Source organism: Hetaerina americana, unplaced genomic scaffold, assembly GCF_022747635.1.
Source record: "Hetaerina americana unplaced genomic scaffold, ioHetAmer1.1.p SCAF_75, whole genome shotgun sequence".
NCBI classification, from domain to species: domain Eukaryota; kingdom Metazoa; phylum Arthropoda; class Insecta; order Odonata; family Calopterygidae; genus Hetaerina; species Hetaerina americana.
In genome coordinates this window covers 336,454-353,894 of record NW_027287372.1, presented here as the reverse complement: position 1 = coordinate 353,894, position 17,441 = coordinate 336,454, and the positions used below count along the sequence as shown (strand labels likewise).

General features: G+C 46.8%; 1 protein-coding gene across 1 annotated transcript; it reads left to right on the top strand.

Annotated features, from left to right (window-relative positions):
* Positions 1–13,353: 13,353 nt before the first annotated feature.
* On the top strand, positions 13,354–16,885 carry LOC139697394 (uncharacterized). Its single transcript, XM_071596077.1, has 3 exons — positions 13,354–13,422; positions 16,236–16,574; positions 16,643–16,885. The coding sequence occupies exons 1-3, from the start codon at positions 13,354–13,356 to the stop codon at positions 16,883–16,885; spliced, it is 651 nt and encodes a 216-aa protein (XP_071452178.1).
* Positions 16,886–17,441: the final 556 nt, after the last annotated feature.

Here is a 17,441-nt window from a genome sequence, read left to right as displayed (position 1 = left end):
GGAAGAGAAAATATTTAGCAGATGAACATTAAGCTCATGTGCTGGTTGATCTTTAACATCTTTACGGGCCTTGGCTGCCATCCCAGTGGAATAAACGGTCAAGGGTTCCTGAGAAGCCGGCTTCGGCATTCTAGGTCCGAACTAAATACAGTTTTACATGGTACTATTTGTACAGGTAACAATAAAGTACAATTGGGGAAGGACCCTATGAAGTGGACCCAGTCGGGTCCACTGAGCATGCAGTGTAGGTGCAGGCCCTCTGCTCAGTGCTGCCGGCTGAGAAGACCAAGTGATGTAGCCGGGCTGGAGTGCCAAGCTGGGGTGAAAAGGTGGAAATCAGTTAGCCACCCCCCTTCTTGCCTCCTCTGCATCTGGGTTTGTGGCGCAGATTACATTCCTTTCCGCCTGCTGAATGAGGGAAGGGCAGGTGGATTTTAATTTGACAACTTGGTCCGTCGGGAAGCTTATGTCAGCAAGGCCTTCCTCAATGTTGGCTATTGGGGTGTTGTTGGGCAGACTCCGTAGGACAAAGTGAGGCTTCTTGTTGCATTTTAAAGTATAGGTATAGTGCTCTAGGCCTTTAGAGCGTAGGTAGGAGGAGACAGCACAAAAGTCTTCGATTTTTTGACAGTTTATCCTGATTTCATTACGGACAAGGGAGGCGACTGGAGGAAGGACACACACGGAATGAATGCCATTGAATTTTTCCTGCCAGTTCCTAGTAGTAGTTTTAGGGGTTTGTAGGGTGCGTCGACAGCTATGGTCATTTTGCACCACTGTCATAACGTAAAACTTATGTTCCTTTTAAACTAGGAATAAGTAAACAAATAAATACGAATAAATATATAAATAAATAAAATAAACAAAAAAAAAGGAAAATGCTAAAATCAAAAGCATTAAAATTATGAGCTCCAAAGCTAAAGCTGCCCCATTAAACCAGTTGACCTTAAAAAACTTAAGACTCGGTTAATAGACCCAGAGTCATCCCCTAAAATATTTTTTAAGTCTCCCCTTATCTTCAACATGTCTCTGGCCCTTTGGTATGTTGTACATTCCGTCAGGATATGTTTTATCGTCAGGGGTTGGAAGCACTCATTGCAGCGGGGCTGTTCTTTTACCTCCGCAAAGAGGTACGAATGAGTGAGGGCAGAGTGTCCTATTCTCAGGCGCGTAATCATTACCTCTTCCCTCCGAATTTTCCGGATGGAAGAGGACCATGGTGAAACGACCGGTTTTATTGCCCTGAGTTTATTATTTTGCAGAGACTGCCAAGTCTCCTTCCACTGATGCAGGACCGAGTTCCGCAAGGCAGCCTTTACGTCCTCCATTGGAAACAAGGTGGAGTCGGTCTCGGGTTGTCGAAGGGCATCCTTCGCTGCCTGGTCAGCTTTTTCGTTACCTCTTAAGCCGACGTGACCAGGAGTCCATATAAAGGAGACCCTGTTCCCCTTTCTCTGAAGGGACAACAGGGTATAATGGATCTCCTGGACTTTCGGGTGCATAGGTGCAAAGACCAATAAAGATTTCAGGGCGCTCAACGAGTCTGTGCAGACGAGGAAATAGCCATTGCTTTCTTTTATTTCTCCTAGGGCCGTCCTTATGGCTGACAGCTCGGCTGTGAAAATGCTGCAAGAAGTGTGCAGTTTTTTCCTCACGACTCCATGGTAGTGGGACACGACCGCATAGGCACATGCAGATTCTGACTTTGACCCGTCAGTGTATAACGGGGACAAAGTCAGAAAGCGAGCCGAGGACAGAACTGAAGAGCTGCTGGTATTCGGAATCGGTCGTTTTGGCTTTGCGGCGTGCACTGGCAATGAGTTTAATATCCGGCACTGGCGTTAACCAAGGCGGATACTTAGCATAGGAGACGGGGCATACTTGAGGAAATGTAAAATTTACCTCATTAATAAAATCATTAAAACGAACGGCAAAGGGCCTAGTTGCCCTTCTCCGCCTGTTAAATAAGTCTAAAAACCGTTGGTTAAAAACTATTTTAAAACAAGGGTGGTTTGTCTCTGATAAAATTTTACAGGCATAGTTGCCCATTAAAATCATCCTGCGGGTTTCCAACGGAGGCTCCCCTGCGTCTGCAAGTAAGCTTGGGACTGGGCTTGTTCTAAATGCCCCGGTGGCCAACCGTATCCCAGCATTGTGGACACATGTAACCGGTTTCAAGTAAGACTCTCGTCCTGAGGAATACACTATGGAACCATAGTCCAGTTTGGATCGCACCAAGCCTCTGTACAATAAAAGCATGGTGGTGCGGTCTGCTCCCCAAGTGGAGTGAGTTAAAAACTTTAAAACGTTGAGGGTTTGGCGACACCTCTCACGTAACACGCGGATATGCTCCCGCCAGTTCAGCTTTTGGTCCAGGATCATGCCGAGAAAGCGGACGGACTCCACAAATGGAAGAATCCTACCCAACAGGGTTAGGGTCGGGGTAACGTGGTAACCGCGAACACGGTGAAAGTGCACGCATTTCGTTTTCTCCATGGAGAAACGAAATCCGTTCTTTCGCGACCACATTCCCAGTTTGTTTAGAGTCACCTGGGCTTGCCTGGAAGCGTTTGGCAGTCGTGTCGACCGGCAAAATATGGCTAGGTCGTCCACATAGAGCGATGCCATCACCGGGGCATTGATGCATTCCACCACGTCGTTGATGGCGATGGCAAATAACGTCACGCTCAGTACTGAACCCTGGGGTACCCCGTTCTCCTGTGTAAAAGATCGGGATAAGTGCTTCCCAGTCCTTACTTTAAAAAGGCGGTTAGTTAAAAAATTTCTGATAAATAGGGCCATGTTGCCTCTAAATCCCCACTTGTGCAACATGTTCAGGATTCTCCATCGCCACACACTATCATAGGCCTTCTCCAGGTCGAAGAAGACTGCTATGACGTGTTGACGGTGGAGAAAGGCTTCCTGGATGAAGTTCTCAGTGCGCACCAGATGGTCTGTCGTGGACCTGCCACGCCGAAAGCCGCACTGAGCGTCGGAGAGCAGGTGTTGACTCTCCAAGCACCACATGAGACGTCGGTTTACCATCCATTCCATCACCTTGCACAGGCAGCTGGTGAGAGATATGGGACGGTAGTTGTTCGGGTCATTTTTGTCCTTGCCCTGTTTTGGGATTGGTATCACGATGGACTCTCGCCAGGCATTTGGAAAACTGCCCTCGTTCCAAAGTTGGTTGAGGGTATTTAGGACCTCCCCAATCGAGTTTCCGGAATGTTCCGGAGAAATGCGTTGTGATTTCGTCCGCCCCTGGCGAGGTGTAATGGGAGTCTTCGATGGCGGATTTAAGCTCCCAGGACGTGAAAGGCTCATTGTAATATTCGCTTGTAGGACCTGCACCAAAATTGAGAGGGGCTCTCTCGCATCGCCTCTTCAGGTTCGCAAATTCCGCGGCATAGCCCTCGTCACTGCTATTGGCCGCGAACTGACTGGCAAATATGTTGCTTATTTCGGCAGGTGAATTAACCACCCGGCCAGCAACAAGCAATGGCGAGATGACAAATGAGCCCTTGGACCCGGAGATTTTCTTGACTTTGTCCCAAACCTGACCAAGTGGCGTGCGATGGTTGATGGTAGAGACGTATTCTATCCAGGAAGCCCTCTTGGCCTCCTTCACGGCCCTTCGAGCTCGCGCTCTCAGGCGGCGGTACGATGCCAGATTAGTTGCCGTGGGTTATTTTCTAAAAATATCCAATGCTTTTTTCCTCGCCCGAATCGCCCGGTCGCATTCCCCGTTCCACCAAGGGACAGGAGCTCGATTAATATTCCCGGACGTACGAGGGATACTTTTGGTAGCTGCCGCCAACAGCGTTGAACTTAGTTTATCGACGTTGTGCAACGCGTCAAAACTTGCGTCGTGTTTATATGTAAACGTACGCTTGAAAAGTGGCCAGTCCGCACGGTTAATACGCCACTTTTCCGGAGGTTTTGAAATGGTGGGCGAAGAGTCTTCTTTAACGAGTAGAAGAGGAAAATGGTCACTCCCACAGAGATCGTTGTGGGTGGACATTTTCAGCTTTGGGGCTAGACTTCTCGAGCATAGACAAAGATCTATTGCTGAGAATTCCCCATTGAAGCTGTTAAAGCGGGTTTTTTCGCCGCTATTTAATAAAAACAGGTTAAAATCCTCAATAAAGTTGGATAAAATTCGACCTCTCCTATTACTTTAGGTTTCTGGCCCTCCCCAGAGAGGATCATGGGCATTAAAATCTCCCATCAAAATGAACGGCTGAGGGAGCTGGCGGACAAGGGCTTCAAGGGCCGCAACTGCTACTCCCCCTTGGGCTCGTTGGCCACTTAGGTCATCCATTCTATAAACAGTGAACCCCTTCAGAATACCCTTATCTTCAGCCTTAAAATGGGTCTCTTGGAGACAAATACAAGAGGGTTTAAAATCTTGGATTAAAATGGCCAGCTCCTCCTTGTGCCGATAAAAGCCATTGCAGTTCCACTGCAGAATGGAACACATTTAAAGTGTTAAATTAAAATAAAAAAATAAATAAATATATAAATAAATAAGTTGACTAAAAAGGGGGATGACCAACTCTATTGAGGTTATCGCTTGAAGCGATGTTTCCTCTTCCACTCGTTTGCGAAGACCTCAGTATCAGAGATACTCTGGTCCTCTTCAATTACCTCCGGCTTCTTTGGCTTCACTGGAGGCGGCGGGGAAGGTGTATTCTCATGCCCTTTTGGCGTGTTCCCCTTGGTGGTTTTTAGTGGGCTCTTCTTTGAAGGGCCCACAGGAGTAGGTGGCTCCTTGTCCACCTTACTCTTTCCATCCTTCACCCTTTTGGGTTTAGGCACTTGCGTGTTTTCAATTGGGGATTCTTTCGGTATCTCCGTCTGCATGGCGATGGTACACTTTATACATGGCGTGGTTGCAACGGAAGCAAAGGACCGGGAGAAAGTTGGGGCGATTAGCGCCCTGTATTTTCTCCTCGCTTCCGCATATGGGATTTTTTCCAGTGTTTTTATCTCCATGACTTTCCTCTCTTCTTTCATCTTCGGGCAATCACGAGAGTACACTGGGTGTCTACCCTCGCAATTGACACAAAGAGGTTCCGAAGAGCACTCTTTTTCCTCGTGCGCGTCTTTGCCACAGCGCGGGCAGGTGGCCTTGCCCTCGCAGCGCGACGCGACATGGCCGAACCGTTGGCATTTGAAACAACGCACGGGATTTGGGATGAATGGCCTCACTGGTACCGATTCATAGCCCACAGACACCTTGTCGGGTAGTCTATCACGCGCAAACGTCAAGATCACGGAGGTGCTGTTCACGTTTTCTCCGTTGCGCCTCGTGGTGAGTCGACGACAATCAGTCACTCCCTGAGAGAACATTTCTCTCTTGATTTCTTCGATGTCCACGTATAGGAGGTCGTAGTGACTGATGACTCCCCGACAGGTGTTAAGAGTGCGGTGCACCTCCACCTTAATCGGAATGTCATGGAGCATTCCCATAGCAAGCAGTTTTTCGCTTTGTGTATCGTTCAGGGTCTCTATAAGAAGTGTACCATCCCGGAGCTTCTTCACGCTCTTTGGGTCCCCAGGCACAATCTGTGACAAAACTCTGCGAATTAAGAAAGGAGAAACCTTTTTCAAGGTCTCACCTTCCTTTACACACGACATAAATAAATAGCGCTTACATGCGCCGATACACTTTTCTCCCCCGCCGGTGTCCGGACGGGATCTTTTTAGTGGTGGAAAGGGTTTTTCCTCCATAATAATAAATGATTCGTCCCTCGGCCTCCCCACCCGCCACGGAGCCACACATTTGGGACGCCACTCCGCCAAACCGGAGCGGTCGCCAGGGCTAACTCGAGGGATATAGCGCTTCTGGAGTGGTTGTCTGTTTCGGGGTGGATCTTCGGTGCAAGGGCCCACCAAAACCCTTACATCTCCGACCTCCCTACGCAGACCCCCACAACCTTGGCACTCGCCACCGGAGCGAAAAGCGACGGAAGCCGATTGACTGGGAGTGGCTAGCTCCCGGCCTCCCGTTTACGCGAAATCCGGGGCCGAAGAGGGATATCGCTCTCCGGTCCATGCAGGGCATCCGAAACCCTGCTGGGAACCAGAGAGATCACCCTCACGGCAAACACCTGGGCGGATCGCAGGCCAGATGGTATGGCTGCTCACAGACAGTGGATCCACAGCACTGTCCGGACGCATCCCTTGCTGGCTTGGGGTTTGTTTTCTAGGTTTTCTCCCCGCCCTTTTAGTCGCCTCTTACGACAAGCAGGGATACTGCGGGAGTATTCTCTACCCCCCTACCCGCAGGGGGAGTCTTCACAGGAGAGGGCAGCTCATCTGTTGCTGGTAGGAGTAGGAGTGATAGCATCATTCAGCGTGGCATTTGTCTTCCTCTTTGTTTTGACAGGAGTGTATTCACTTTCATGTTGGGCAGTTCTCTTTGAGCTGCATGCAGCAGCAGTTTCGCTGATGGTATTCACAGCTTGAGGTGCAGGATAGGTGACTCCGTACGTATAGAGGAAGGACTGGAAGCGAGGGTCTGCTAGGGCTTTGGCAGGAATGGGTATGGTTACCGTCTGTTGATTAGGTTGGGTACCAGGAAGGAGTTTAAGTAAGGTTTTTGGAGGAGGGAAGGTGACGAGGACGGGTTGGGTGGCTCCGGGCAAAGCGTTCTTTTATAATCTGTGGAACTGGCAGTGGTCATATCGGAGGCACGGGGATTCCCGGCTAGATTGGCCCCGAAAATAATTCAAACTAAGCGGGTTATAGGCTTAAAGCGGCAATATATATGGGAGATTTCAACGGCCGATGCAACTTGGTTACAGGTGGCGTCACAGTTGGCGTCTCAGGAGGTTAAGATCTAAAATAGTGAGAAGAGGTTAAGATCTAAAATAGTGAGAAGAGGTTAAGATCTAAAATAGTGAGAAGAGGTTAAGATCTAAAATAGTGAGAAGAGGCTAAGATCTAAAATAGTGAGAAAGGTAAGTGTGGATGTGTGTAGTGAATGTTGTGTGTGTGGGCGACTTGAGACGTACCTAAGGGGGAGGGGGTTGCCATGGGAGACCCCTTGGACACCCCTGCCGATCCGCAAAGCGGGCACAGCAGGTCCGTGCCCAGGAATCTTCCCGCCCTAAGTCCCTAAGAAGTGGACCCGCCCGGGTCCCAAAGAAGTGCAAGGGGAGACTGGTTCCCTTTCTTTGGTAACCGCACGAGACGACCAATGAGGACACAGCTCAATCGCCACCGGAGAGTGAGAAGGAGGGACTAAGTTATCCTACCCCCTCCGGAGCTACGGCTGAGATAGTCTCAAGTCACCTGAGTGTAGTGAGCCTATCGATATGTGAGTAATATCTGCAGCGCCATGAAGACTTAAACAGGAAAGGAAAGGATGTACGAGTGGCAGGCTCGGTCCTAAAAAGGTCCGTCAACCTCAGATGTTCAGGTATGCTTTCCCTCGAAATTTCGTCGATTTTGAGAGCAAAGGAGATGTCCAGGAGGATCACCAGAGTGTGCAGAGTCCGTAGAATAGTCTGTCCTGCAGTGTCAGTAGTGGAGTCTAATGAGTATCCAGTGAGTATCAGTGAGACTAATCCTCAGTGCAGTGCAGTCAGTGAGTATCCAGTATCCTCTGAGTATCCAGTGAGTGTGTGCAGTATCAGTATGCCAGTAGTATCCGTCTAGTCAGTGAGGGTATCCAGTATGTGTCTTCCTCCGAACAAGAAAGTCTCCTTCTTTAATACCCTCGTTCAGTTCTCCGGCCCGACGCTCAAGATGGTCTCAAGTCACCTGAGTGTAGTGTGTGTACTGTGTGAAATGGGTATGTGGGAATGGTCCTGAGAAGGTCCGTCCACCTCCGAAGTTTGGGTATGATTTTTCTCGACACCACGTCGAGTTGGAGAGCAAAAGAGATGTCCAGGAGGACCAGCAGAGTGTGCAGAAGCCGTAGAGTGGTCCAGGAGGTCAAGGTCAAGCAGGAGAGAAGATACGATAATTTTAGGTCCAGTCCGTGTAATATCCAGGAGAGAAAGTCCAAGCAGGCAGGGTCCGTAGTAAATCAAGCAGTCAGGATCAGTAGCAGGTCAGAGACGGAGTCACTGATGACAATAATCCTCTGTCAGTATCGTCTCTATCTCTTTCTGTCTGTCGTCAGTCAGTATGAGTATTCTGTCTCTGTCTTTCCTCTTCCTCCGAACAATCGACCCTTGCTGATGCGACACATTACTGTGTCGTCGAATTGCTTCCGTTCCGGTGGATATTATCCACCACGACCGGTAGTTGTTACGTTGGATGGGAAAATTACGTGTGAATTATAAGGACGTGTGACACAATTTTTTTTTTTAACATATGATCGGAATACAGGCTTTGATAAACAAATTCATTTTGAAATCCATTTGAAAACTAATACTAGGTGTAGAACTAATTTTAGGAATACATATTTTAATTTAACTTTTTTTTTAAATTGTTTTTGATGATTTATTGCTATTAATATATTTTTTTCTGTTTTCTACAAGGTTATTTATATTTTTTCCCCTTGTATTTGTTTTTATTATTATTATTATTATGTTTATTTTTTTTAATGTTTATTATTATTATTTTTTTATTATGTTTATTTTATTTTTTTATTTTATTCATTTTTCTTGTGTGTTTTTTTTTAAATCATCAAGTATTTTACTAATCCTAGGTTATACATATCTTTGATTCAGACACAAGACCAAATAAGGGCTTACTTGGAGTTTAAGATATATTTTCTAAAGTTAGTAAGAGTTTAAATCTAAGTAGTTGATAGGACAGACTCATAGTCGAGTAATTTGTTTAGGCAGTCTAATTTTGTTTTTATCAGGAATAGTGTAGTCCCAGATATTTTCTAGTAGGGGATTGTTTGTCTTTTTTAAGCGTTTGTGAAAATTTTTGACAAGATACGTGACAAAAGAGCCTATTGTTGGGAGATTGTGAGCGGAGCGCACGTGCTACATGTTGGTAGCTCTGGGGATTTTGAGAAGGAGGCGCAAGGATTTATTTTGGAAGGTTTCCAGTGATTTGCGTATTGTTTTTGTGATCGCGAATATTTCACACCCGTACAGTAGTTTCGGGCGGATTATGGATTTATACAAACGGACTCTTGGGGGTGAGATAGCGGAGATTGATCCGAGAAGAGGCACAGCAACTTTGTTCTTGCAACCAGGGCCGAGGTAATACTGTTTTGCAGTTGGTTTTGATAGGTGAGTGCCCGGTCCAGTGTTACGCCCAGGAAACGATGGTTTGAGGCCCTTGGAATTGGTGTTTTGTTGATTTTAGCAGAGTTTTTTGTGTCGTGTTTGCGTCCGCGTTCGAAGTGTACGTGTGTGCTTTTTGTTGCGTTTATTTCAATCTTCCATGTTTTGGTCCAGTGGTGTATTTTTGTGAGATGACCATTTAGTTTTCTGATGTTGCTGTCGGATGAGCGTGAGGTGGCGGAGATGGCTGTGTCGTCTGCGTACATGTGTGTCTGTGTAAATGTTGACTTTGGGAGATCGTTAATGTACAGGTTAAACAGTAGAGGACTAAGCAGGGACCCCTGGGGAACGCCAGCTGGTGCTGGACGCACCGTAGACAGGACCGGTCCTTCGGCAACTGTAAATTTGCGTCGGTTTAGATAGTTTTGGATTAAACGGATTAACGGCGGTGGGAAATCATTGGTGCAGAGTTTGTAGATTAAGCCTTTGTGCCATATTTTATCAAATGCTCGGGCGACATCCAGGAACACGGCGACGTCTGTTGGGCGACGGCGAGTTAAGCCGCGGCTGATCGTTTCAACCAGTCGAAGGATTTGGTGTACTGAGGAGGTGTTTTGACGGAACCCTAGTTGTTCCGGGCGAAGGATATTGTGGGAAGAAGCATGGTTTTGTAAATGGGTGAGAATAATTTTTTCGAAAAGTTTTGAAATATTGGATAATAATGTGATGAGTCTGCTATTGCCTGGAGTGGTGGGGTCTTTACTGGGTTTAGGAATCAAAATTACTTTGCCTATCTTCCAGGTTTCTGGAAAGTAGGACTTCAGATAGCAGTGATTGAAGAGGTCGGCCAAGGAAAGTAGGAATTTAGGGACTGTAGAGGCTGATTTTAGCAAGTTATTGGAGATTTTGTCGAGTCCGGGAGATTTCTTGGAGGGAAAAGAATTTATTATTTGTTTTATTTCTGAGGAGTCCGTTAACGGAGTTAAGTCAGGGGGGTTATGTGGTAGAAAGTGAAGGGTTTCGTCTATTTTATTGTCCATTTTTGACGGTGCGGGGTTAAGAGTCATTGTTTGTTGTAGTATGTCTGCTTGAATTTCGGTTTTACGTTTAGGATCAAAAATATAGCTGTTGTTGTGTTTTAGGGAAGGGGAGTATATTTTGTTTGGTTTTCTCAGGGAGCGTGTTATTTTCCAGAGGGAATTGTCTTCAAAGTTTAGTGTGGAAAGGTGTGACTCCCATTCTTTGGTTCTGATCTTACGGAGTTCTTGTTTTACTTTGTTGCTTAAATGCGTGTATTCATGTTTGTGTTGGGGAAGTCGGGTTTGTTGCCAAAGTTTGCGAGAAGAGTTTCTTGTGGTGATGAGGGTTTTGATGAATTGTGGGAGTGGACGATTATGGATGTGTTTTGTGTTGGGTATTGTACGTGTTATTTTTTCTTGGGCGTTGAGAAGGGTGTCTGATATTTGTATGGCTCGTGTGTTTAGGTCTTCGTAAGTATTATTGTCCAGTGGGGAAAGTGGGTCAAGTAAGATACGTAGGGTGTCTGGGAATCGGTTCCAGTCGATTAGTTTTTTATTAGGAAGAGAGTCTAGTTCGGTTCTAAGGGGGATATCGAGGATGATCGGTAGGTGGTCAGAGTCTAGGGCGTGAATAACGGATGGGGAAATGGTAAAGGGTAAGTTTTGAGAGACGGCAATGTCCAGGATGTCGCCGCGAGCTTTCGAGCTGGGAGGAAAATGGGTGGGTTCGGGTGGGCTGAGGATGGCGATTGGTCTGGATGATATGAAATCATAGAGAGTTTTGCCGTCTTGGTTTGTGGAGCGGCAACCCCATTTTTTATTTTTGCAGTTCCAGTCGCCCATAAACACGGCCCTGTCGTGGAGTGAGAAGATTTTTTTGAGGTCTTCCCTGCTTAGTTTCCTGCTAGGCGAGTGGTATATTGAGTAAATGTGTAGGTTACCTTGTGATGTGTGTAGTGGGATACCAAGGACCTCTAGGGTGTCGAAAATAGGGATTTGTAATGGGGTATGTTTAATGTTTTTGTTTATTATGATTGCGACTCCTCCACCATGTGTGTTTCTGTCTAGTCTGTATATGTTGTGATTAGGTGAGTGCAAGCCGATGTGCGGTTTTAAGAATGTCTCTTGTAGGAGTGTAACGTGTATATGGTTGTCGTTAATGTATTTCAATAGTTCGTGGTTTTTATGTTGTATACTGCTGCAATTCCAGGAAAGTATTTTGATGTGATGTGGAATAGGTGAAGGTGTGGTATTCATGGTTCGGCCTGGAGAAGGAACATCTGCTGTAAGAGGAACAGCTTTTTGTCCTTAAGGGACGGAAGGGAAGTCATTTTGGACCAAGTGTCTTTAAAAAATGACATTAGTGCTTTAGCTTCACTTGTGGTTGTTTCCGGGTGGGATGAAGGTTCAGTGGGTGAGGAGTGGATTAAGGTGGGAAATGAGTTTTGGTTGGTGAGAGCAGCAGAGTATGATTGTGTGAGAGGGGCTGGTGGAGGAGCAGGAGCTACGCGTTGGGTGAAACCTGAGCGCAACAGCATGGCCTGTTTAGCTTGTTTATGGACCTGGCATCCCCTATAGTTCGCAGTGTGGTCCTGTTTGCAAAGGTAGCAAGTTGCTGCGGAATCCTTGGATTTTTTGCATTCGGAAGTGGCGTGGGCTTCCCCACAGCGGACACAGTTTGGCGGGAGGGTACAATGGTTCTTTGTGTGACCCAGTTGCTGGCATCTACGGCATTGGACGGGTTGGGAGATTTTCTAAAATAGTCAAATTTGACTGCAAGACCAGCAAGGTTAGTTTTTGAGAGGAGTTTTTGACAATCAACGAAGTTTTCAAAAATGACGTGACATGTTCGGGTGGGGTATTTTTCGACAGCAAGGATGCCAGAGTCACGTTCAGCAATAGAGGGACGGGTGGACCAGATTCTCTGCACCCTTATCACTGGAAACCCTTGCAGTTAGATTTCATCTAGTATGGTTTCGTCTTTTATTGACGGGAATAGTCCTCTGAGGGAAAATTCCTTATTGCGCTCTGATGGGAGTTGGTAGGTGACAGGGAATGGACATGCTTTTGAGGGTGGTACCAACTGTATGATAATCATCAATAGTTGAGCATTTTATGATTGCTGAGTTGGTACCAGTGGAGTAGCATATGGGAGGAGTGGAGGAGTTGCTGGTGATTTCTGCGTGAAGCGCTGACCATTTGGTGGTATCGGCAATGCGGTAGGGAGGAATTTTTGGTCTTCGCGCGCCTGTTATGGGTGGTGGGGATATGGCAGCAGGTGCGCTGGGATTGGGATTGCTATCTGCTAAGGTAGTGAGGGCAGTAAAACGATTTTGTGTTATTATTGTAGGTTTTGTGGTCGGGTTTGGAGCAGTCTTCCTTCTTTTGGTCACTTCAATGAACGCAGGGGGAGCTTGAACAATAGTGGGCTGTTCTTCGGGCTTATGGGAGGCGTCATCCTTGGTGGAAGAGAAGGTCGAGGTTTTGCTGATGATGTCCGGGTATTTAGATAAAAGGGACCTGATAAAGTCGTCTTTATCATCATTGGTCATTGATGAAAAGGCATTCAGGAGATTTAAATTAAGCGAGGGAGCTGATTGTTCTTTTGTTGCGTTACGCACTTTGGCTGCCATTCTGGTTGAGTACACAGTAGCGGGCTCGGAGGGTTGCCCTGATTTTGGCATGATCACTCCTTGGTTTACTTACTATCACATTGGAACGGAAGCAATTACCAAACTTGTCATTTAACCAATTAGACTATTACTAATTTGGGAGGGAGGGGGATCCTAAGAAGTGGACCCAGTCGGGTTCACTGAGCGTGCAGTGGAGGTGCAAGCCCTCTGCTCAGTGTTACCGGCCGAGGAAACCAGGGGACGTAGCTGGACAGGAGCACCAAATTGGGGAGAGCAGGTGGGACTAAGTTAGCCACCCCCCCTTTTATGCCTCCGTTGTCCAGAACCAGTAAAGGCAGCTTTTGTTTCGTCCCTTAAAAGGAACAGCAGGGACTTAATTCCAACAGGAATCAAGTGAGATGTGGTCCTGATAAGGGCCGTACACCTGAGAAAATCCAGACGGTCTAGGTCGAGTTCAAGCAGCAAACAAGGGTTCAGGGTAAGCCGTAGTCGTTGTCCAGGATGTGCACGGTCGATATCAGCAAAGAAAACAGCAAAGAAGAAGAACCGAAGAAAAGTCCAAAAGGTCCGGTCAGTTACAGCGAAGGCCTGGCAGGCAGCAAGGCCAATTGCTGAATGCAGCAAGTCTCCACAACAGGTTCCACCAGCAGACCAGCCGTTGAGTCCTCTCCTCTATCCTCCTCCTCTCTCTCGCAGTCAGTCCAGTCAGAGTCTCCTCAGTCCCTCCGAACAATGCTGAACTGTCTGATGCAGCACGTTCTGTGTGCTGTCTAGCTCTATCCGTTCCGGTGGAAGAATCCACCACTACCGGTAGTTTTGAAAGTCCATCTTGCAGTGACGTGTGTGGTATCTGTACGTTTCTAGTGTTGTTTGTTTGAAGATGAAGCTTAAGGTCTAAATTAACGTATTTACAATTCTTGTATGAAGTTAAGTAAGAACATGTTTGGATATGAATAGATAATAGCAATTGCAAAAAGATATAATGTTAGCACCTTAAACTTACAGAAAAAGGAATATAAAGGATTTGCTTTCCATTTTGTTTTTTAATTATTATTATTATTTTTTTTTATTTTATCATATTTATATATATATATATTTTTTCTCTTATTTTCTATTTTCTTTTTCTCTCTTTTTTCCTCTTCTTTTATCTGTTTTTCTCCTTTTATTTCCAAATTCTTTACAATAGTTTTTTTTTTATTTTAACAAGCGAGTGATATCAAAAGATAGTTTGTTACATATAACTTGTAATCTACTTACAATTAATGAAGAAGAAAGAAGATAGGATAGACTCATAGACGAGTGATTTGTTTAGGCAGTCTTATTGTAAGATTACGTGGTATTTCATAGTCCCATATATTTACAAGGAGGGGGTTGTTTGTTAATTTTAACCTTTTTTGAAACTTCCTAGATGTGGTGTTGATAAATGTGGTAATTGTGGGGAGTTTATGGGCTAAGCGCACATGCTGCATATGGGTGCATCTGGAGAGTCTTAGTAACAGGCGAAGGGTTTTATTTTGGAATATCTCCAAGGATTTTCTAATACTTTTGTTTGCTGCAAATATTTCACAACCATATAGTAGTTTCGGGCGGATAATAGCTTTATATAAGCGAATTCTTGTGGGATGGGACAATGGAGAGTTTTCGGTGAACAGACTTAGGAGTTTATTTCTGGCTATGAGTGCCATGGTTTTGCAATGAGATAGGTGATCCTGATAGGTGAGAGTTCGGTCCAGAATTACGCCCAGGAAACGATGGTTTGGGGCCCTTGGAATAGGAGTTTTGTTAATTCTCGAAGAGTTTTTGGTGTCATGTTTGCGTCCGCGTTCGAAGTGTACATGTGTGCTTTTTGTTGGGTTGATCTGTAGTTTCCATGTTTTTGTCCAGCGGTGTATTTTGGTAAGGTGGCCGTTTAGTTTACGTATGTTGTAGTCAGAGGAACGCGAAGTGGCGGAGATGGCTGTGTCGTCTGCATACATGTGGGTTTGTGTGAATTTTGATGTTGGTAGGTCATTGACGTAAATGTTGAATAGTAAAGGACTAAGCAGGGATCCTTGCGGGACACCCGCGGTTGCCGGACGCACTGTTGATGTAGCTGTTCCATAGGCGACTGTGAATTTACGGCGGTTGAGATAATTTTTCAATAGGCGGATTAACGGAGGCGGAAAATTGTTGACGGTTAGTTTATACAGGAGACCTTTGTGCCACACCCTATCAAAAGCTCGGGCGACATCCAGGAACACCGCGTCTGTTGGGCGACGACGAGTGAATCCTCGGCTTATTGCTTCGACCAGCCGCAAGATCTGGTGGATGGAAGAGGTATTTTGCCGAAAGCCGAGCTGGTCCGGGCGTAAAATATTGTAGGAGGATGCATGGGATACCAGGTGGTTGAGAATTATTTTTTCGAATATTTTGGAAAGATTTGAGAGTAGGGTGATTGGTCTGCTGTTGCCAGGAATGGTTGGGTCTTTGCCTGGTTTTGGGATTAGAATGACTTTGCCTGTTTTCCAGGTTTCTGGGAAGTAGGATTGTAAGTAGCAATGGTTAAAGAGATCGGCGAGGGAAAGGAGGAATTTGGGAACTGTCGAGGCGGATTTTAACAGTGTATTGGTAATGTTGTCAAGTCCCGGGGATTTGTTGGATGGCAAAGATTGTAGAATTTCCTTAATTTCTACGGAGTCTGTTATTGGAGGTAAGTCAGGAGGATTGTGAGGTAGGAGCTGAAGGGCTTCGTCAATTTTGTCTTCCAAGTTAGAGGGAGAGTCGTCTTGCGTCATTGTGTGCTCCCTCCAAAGAAGAAACTCTCCTGCTTTAATACCCTCGTTCAGTTCTCCGGCCCGACGCTCGACCACGACAAATTACAAAGAAACTTAGATGGCGGCCTCCAGGGAGCAACAGCCACTACAGATGCGCGTAACGACGATTCTGTGCAGCTATTGAGGATTAAGATTCTCTGTTCAACCTCCGTCAAGGACGGACGTCTTTTGGTCTGTGCGCCTTCTTTCCTTTGAAAGATTCGTGCCGCCCTTGTGTTTTCCGAGTGCCGCAGTGCGGACCCTTTGTCCCCGCCGAAGCCGCCGCCCGCCCGACCGCCCAGGCAGGCCGGTCGCGTGCCACCCCCTTCCCCTGCAGCGCGCCCAGTCTGCGCGTCGCCTGCCCGCCTAGGCCCCGCCACCGCCCGGCCGTGGCCTTTCACTTTTCCCTCCCCTCTCGCCACATATAACGGGAAGGATTTTGATCGAATTATTTTTGACTATGGCAAGTGAAAGGCCTTTTTTATTGTTAATTGCGTAATGCGACTTTAAACTATTACGAGAAAACACTCAGAGGGCCCCTTTAATCATCCCCGAGGTTGTCGTGATTTGAGCATTAATCTCGGGACACAGGCCCTTCGCCGCCGAGCCATTGTTCCGTATATCCCCACTACAGATGATGCAAGCTCCCCCTTGTGTGCAACTAAGGTGATTTGTGTTCCCAAGATGCCCAAGACTCCACCCGAATCATCAGTGGCAGCCGCCCCAGCCGCTCTCTCGGTCAATGAACGAAATGAGCTGCTCGCGGACCTCCGCTTCGCCTCTCCGGTCCCGGATCCTCAACAGATCAACGCCGCTTCTCCTGCTCCACCGGATGCCGCCGCAAGCCGCACCACATCCATTCCGCCTGCTGAAACCTCTCCTGCGCCCGTGCCGATGGACATTGCAGCGGGAAACGACTCTGAACCACCGGTGAGTGACTCTTTCCTTACCGGTCAATCTCTTGTGAAAAAGAATTCGAGAAATTCATATTCTTATAGAATGGCATTCCGCCGACCCCTGAGGAGGGTTTCCAAATAGTTGTAAATAAGCGTCGTCGCTTAATGGCGTCAGGCACAATTTCAGCTGTTCCGCCGTCTTCCAAGACGGTTCAGAACCGGTTCACGCTTTTGAGTGAACCGATCCCCATTTCCCCCGCTAGCATCCCGGCCGCCTCAGCAGCTGTCCTCCAAAGCGACTCCGTGGCAAACATTGCGCCGGTAGGATTCCTCCATTTCGACTAGCGGACACTTCGAAATGGGCTGAACTGAATGCTCGTATGCAACGAGCATGCTCCACTCCGCCCATTTCGCACTCTACGGGCGTGTCCTCGGCTGTCATAAAATGCAGCAACATCCCTGATTATACCGCGGTAAATTCAATTTTAGAGGAGGTGAACATCCCGTTTGTCACTTATCAGCTCCCTGAAAATCGGCGTAAAGAATTCGATCTTCGTGGCGTTTTTCCGTCCGTCTCGGATGATGCAATCCTTGAAAAAATAAATTCATTGGATTTTCCTGTTATTTCGGGGCGGTGAATATTTTCCACTCGCCCATCAGAGCACGAGCGGAAGGAAGGCATCACCGGGAAACCGAGTTATGCAACAAATACATGCCATGTTTCCTGTGCGAGCAACATTGATTCGGTGGCATTTTTAAACATTCATGCGCTCGCGGGACTCCGAGTCCAGATTACTCCCTTTCACAAGTCGGGTGATCCCGTGCAATGTCATCGTTGCCAGTGCATCGGGCATACCAAGAACCACTGTCATTGAAATCCAAACTATTCGCTGCGGAGGCG